At 37.7% G+C, this 4727-nt stretch overlaps 1 protein-coding gene across 1 annotated transcript; it reads left to right on the top strand.

Annotated features, from left to right (window-relative positions):
- Positions 1-243: 243 nt before the first annotated feature.
- LOC130939321 (protein FAR1-RELATED SEQUENCE 5-like) lies at positions 244-3431 on the top strand. Its single transcript, XM_057867433.1, has 5 exons — positions 244-1386; positions 1471-2487; positions 2607-2672; positions 2818-2898; positions 3084-3431. Exons 1-5 carry the CDS (start codon positions 244-246, stop codon positions 3429-3431), a joined length of 2655 nt encoding a protein of 884 aa, XP_057723416.1.
- The last annotated feature ends 1296 nt before the right edge of the window (positions 3432-4727 follow it).

The following is a 4727-nucleotide window of genomic DNA, read 5'->3' as shown; positions in this document are numbered from 1 at the left end:
GCAAGGGATGACTAAGAAAACTGTGAAAACACCTAGAAGTTGAGCTTAGACTACCACATGTTTCTTCGAATTTTTTTAAGTATGAAAAACTGTTTTAACACTCTTATGCACTAATAGCTCTTAGGTTTCATAGAATTTGATTGACCAATAAATTTAATTAAAAAAAAAGTTTAGTTCATTTTGCCTATTCCATTCTCCTAGCATTTAGTTAGTACCTAACATGTTAAAATTTTAAGTTCAGTCATGGAGAATGATGGCAAAGAGTCGTATAAGGATGATGATCAATATGAGGATTTAAGTGTTGAGTATGAGTGTAGTTCCGATGAAAGTGATGATATGGTGGATGTAACTGTAGATGAAGCAGAGGCAGATATAATTAATGCTGGTGGCTTGGAAAAGTTGATAACTGATTTGACCATCGAAGACATATGGGGACTGGCGTTTGATACAGAATCTCAAGTTTGTGAATTTTATGCCAAATATGCCAAGTGCTATGGATTTGTGTCCCGAAAAGACTTGAAGACGGTAGATGCTAATGGCAACATTAATACAAGACAGTTGGTTTGCAATAAAGCAGGAGAAAGACATTGGAAGCACCTTAAAAGGGACAATCGGCAAAGGGAGCATAGGGCAATTACTCGTGTCAACTGCAAGGCGAGGATTCGGTTCATTCGTCACTATAGAACGGGTAAGTGGAAAGTCAGTGTCTTTGAGAGTGAACACAATCATCCACTGTGTCCACCTAAGTACAGGCATCTTATTGCCGCGAATCGTGGGCTTGATGAGGCCAATAAAACACAAGCAGACAGCTTGCGAGCATGTGGTGTTAAAACTTGCCACATAATGGGTTACATGGTTTCCCAAAAAGGTGGATATGATAAAGTGGGTTTTACTAGCAAAGACTTACATAACCACATTAGTAAGACTAGGCGTGGCAAAGTGAAAGACGGTGATGCATTTGCTGCGTTGGCCTATCTGTTTTCTAAGGCAGATAGTGACCCGTTATTTCTAGGAAAGTTCACCTTAAAGGATGGTAGGTTGGATAATTTGGTGTGGGCTGATGGAGAAAGCGTTGTTGATTACGAATGTTTTGGCGATGTACTGGCTTTTGACACCACTTACAAGAAAAATGTATACAACAAGCCCTTAGGCATATTTTCAGGGACCAACCACCATGGCCAGACGACTATCTTTGGATGCGCTCTGCTCTCAGATGAAAAGTCCGAAACTTTCAAGTGGGCACTGAAGGAATTTTTGGAAATCATGTCAGGAAAACTACCCGGAGGCGTTGTGACAGACGGAGACCGTGCTATGAGAGAGGCTATCTTAGAAGTATTTCCTGGTATACCACACCGCCTTTGTGCATGGCATCTCCATCGTAATGCGGTACAGAATATAAAAAATAAGCATTTTTGGGACGATTTTAGTGTATTATTGTATGGACAATTTACCGTAAAAATATTTGAACAGAGATGGAATGAGATCATATCCAAATACGGACTTGCCGAGAATGAATGGGTCCAGGTCATTTATAATGACAGAATGAAGTGGGCTACCGCATATTTGAGGGAGCACTTCTTTGGCCGCATAAGAACTACATCACAGTGTGAGGGAATTCATTCATTATTGAAGAACTATGTTGACAGTAAAACCAGTCTCCTTGAATTCATGCATAAATTTAGTGAAGTACTAAGGCATTACCGAAACAACCATCTTACTGCTGACTTTGACACCTTTTATAAGTTTCCTGTTTTGACTACGTGCTTGGAAAGTTTTGAGAAACAAGCTGCTGAACTTTATACTAGAAATATTTTTAAACTTGTGAAAGATGAGATAGAAGCAGCAGGTGCTTTAAATGTGACTGAATGCCCAAACAGTGGAGACATTGTTGAGTACAGCACGAGTGAGTATTTTAATCAACAATGGGAATTTAAAGTGTCTTACAATAAAGACAAGGACCTGTTTGCGTGTGAGTGCAGGCTATTTGAGACTCGTGGACTACCATGCTCCCACATCTTTGGGGTCTTGAAGCATCGCAATGCAAATTGCGTCCCTACATCTCTTATCCTGAAAAGATGGACAAGAGATGCAAAGAGTGATTTTATATGCTCAATTGGCGAGCAACACGCCGCTGATGATATAGCGCCCACACTTAGACGCGGTGCAATGGCATCTATTTGTTGGAAGCTTTGTGATATTTCTTCCAAAAATTCAGCAGACTATAGGGAAATCTCAGGTGAGTTACTTAAGCTAATTTCGAAGGTGCAAAATAAAAGTGATGCACAAGCGAGGCTTTCCCCCACTTCAGCGCTAATCGGTGATCCAGCTGTTGTGAAGTCAAAAGGGGCTCCAAGAAAGGTTCCAAAAGGGCAAAAGAGGCGAAGATGTTCGCATTGTAAGTCAGGCAGGCATTTCGTTAGGACATGTCCATTACTCGCCAAGGAGGACTCCCCCGCCGAATACTCAAATGCGGAAGATGAACCAACGGTATTAATATAATGCCTTGCTTAAGGATATACTTTATGCTTACCTATTATTTTAGTGTCTTTCGCAGAACTATTAAATAATGCTATATTTTGAGCAATTTTTAAAATTTTTTTTAGCAGGTTGAAGAATGTGATGCCAATAAACGGACTCCCTCTCAGAACACAAAATCAGGAGAAAATACACCCGTGCACAATAAAATTAATTTTAAAGTAAGCACTTGTCCATGTTATACCATCTATCAAATTTATTGTCATTTCAATTCAAATTTGCAACATATTATTCTCGTAGTGCTTATATTATTTCTTATTATTCTGTTACAAAAAATTCAAGGGTTGTGGAAGCAAGAAGTCTGTATCTAAATTGAAAGAGACACCGAAGATTAGAGCAAATGGCAAAAAAAGTCGACAGAAGGTAACATTTTGCATATCTAATAATTTATATTAGATAATTCAAGAAGGAAAATTAAAGTATTAGTTTGAATTTAAATTATATTAATCCAATACCACAAGTGCAACCGAGAGTTTAAGGGCGAGTGAGACAAACACTTTGCATAAATTCTGTATTGTAATTATTTAAAAATTGTGATTTATGTTTAGACCGAAGAAATCAGTCTAAGTGAAGAGACATTAAAAGCTAAGACCAACACATCAGGAATAGAAGCGACCGAAGTTCCAGATGCAGCCACAACCAAGATACCAGGATTGCCACAGTATCCTATGCATCATTATCCAGTGGTCCTTCCTTATCAACCTTATGGTGGAGTCCTCCCTATTCCTTTTCATCCTGTTCCAAATGGCATGGCGTACTTCAACCAATATCCTTCTACTGCCGGAATTACATCATATCCTCAGTTTTCGCATGTCTCGTCGTATTCTAGTGGACCCCGTGATAGCAATACATGGGCTGGACTTTTGAATGATGTCATCAACAACAAAAAGCAATAGAGTTATAATCTATATATTATATTTTTAATTTATGCAATTTGAAGTTCCAATTGAGTTATTTACTTATCAAATTCTCTGCTAGATTCATGTCAAAGAAAGCTCTATAGCAGTTCTATGCAGTTATTGAGAGAAATAACTGCCAAGAAGTTGAATATTTTGGTTAACAAAGTTAAATTTCTTGCCACTTTCTCATATAACTCAAGCTGTTTCATGAGTTGTAAAGATTCTTTAAATGATTAAGGCTCAAATATTTATCTATCATCACATGACTTGTACTGGTTTAGGCTTATAAACAATGCTTGCCTGTTTCCTTGCATAAGAAGGTGGTTGTGAATTTTCTGTCTTTATGCTGTTTAGTCCATTCACTTGCCGTTATTTTTTATTTCAGTTGAAAAATGTTTTGTTTTGTTACCAAAATGCTAAGAGTTTATTGCCTTTTGTTACCAAAATGCTAAGTGGTTATTGCCTTTTTCATTGTTACCAAAATCTTTTGCATTTTGATCATTCCCTCTTGATGCGGGAGTTCTAGTGCAACTCTGGTTTTCCCTTTTTTCTCGGGTGATTTGGATTACACCCGAGAGAAGGGGCTGGTTGATGCAGCTTTTGGTTAAATAATTTAAGGTTCATTTATGCTCAGTTTTGAAGATGCTGTCTGATCAGAGAAAAAAGGTAAACTTACTCGGCTCATATGTCTATTTAGATTCACATGTATGTATCTTAATATGTTTTGGATTGGTTTTGACTTTAGAAAAGTCAAATAATGCGATTAATGTGAATGTGATGCTATTGATATGTTTCTTTTCATGTAGTTATGCTTTGAAGCATTACTTTAGTGCTTGTGAAATGTAGGGCATGGATTGGATTTATGTGTAGTTTGAACTAGCCCTGCTTGAGCATTTCCTTTGGATGGTAAATGACTGGTTTTGTTTATCAATTTATAAGAGTTTATCAATTAAAAATATTATCAGTTGGCATCACTTTTGGCGGTCCGGCAATACTCCGCTATAAGGATAAATTTAAAGAAGCTGTCTTCTTGGCTTTTGACTCACCATCCTGGAAGGTTTTATTCTCTCTCAACCTTGTTGATAATGTTCTACTAGTACATATCTGACCTTGGTTATTCTTATTCTCAATGACAGGTCAATGGGGCTGCTGATCATGTTCTACGATCCCTTCTTGGAAGTCAGGTTCATTATTATCCAATAGATCAGTACAGGTATGTATATAGCTGGTTATGTGAGTTTTGTTGTGTTTTATTAGGGTGTGTTTGCGAATTCTGGGGGAAGGACAGTGCAT

Source organism: Arachis stenosperma, chromosome 7 (genome assembly GCF_014773155.1).
Source record: "Arachis stenosperma cultivar V10309 chromosome 7, arast.V10309.gnm1.PFL2, whole genome shotgun sequence".
Lineage (NCBI taxonomy): Eukaryota > Viridiplantae > Streptophyta > Magnoliopsida > Fabales > Fabaceae > Arachis > Arachis stenosperma.
This window is presented reverse-complemented; position numbering and strand designations above follow the sequence as displayed.

What these genes read in the sequence shown, in the direction of transcription:
- LOC130939321 (XM_057867433.1), top strand. Translation starts at nt 244, where the DNA reads ATGGAGAATGATGGCAAAGAGTCGTATAAGGATGATGATCAATATGAG. An exon ending in ATGCGGAAGATGAACCAACG is followed by an intron (nt 2,488 to 2,606) that starts GTATTAATATAA and finishes TTTTTTTAGCAG; the next exon opens with GTTGAAGAATGTGATGCCAA. An exon ending in AATCAGGAGAAAATACACCC is followed by an intron (nt 2,673 to 2,817) that starts GTGCACAATAAA and finishes AAAAAATTCAAG; the next exon opens with GGTTGTGGAAGCAAGAAGTC.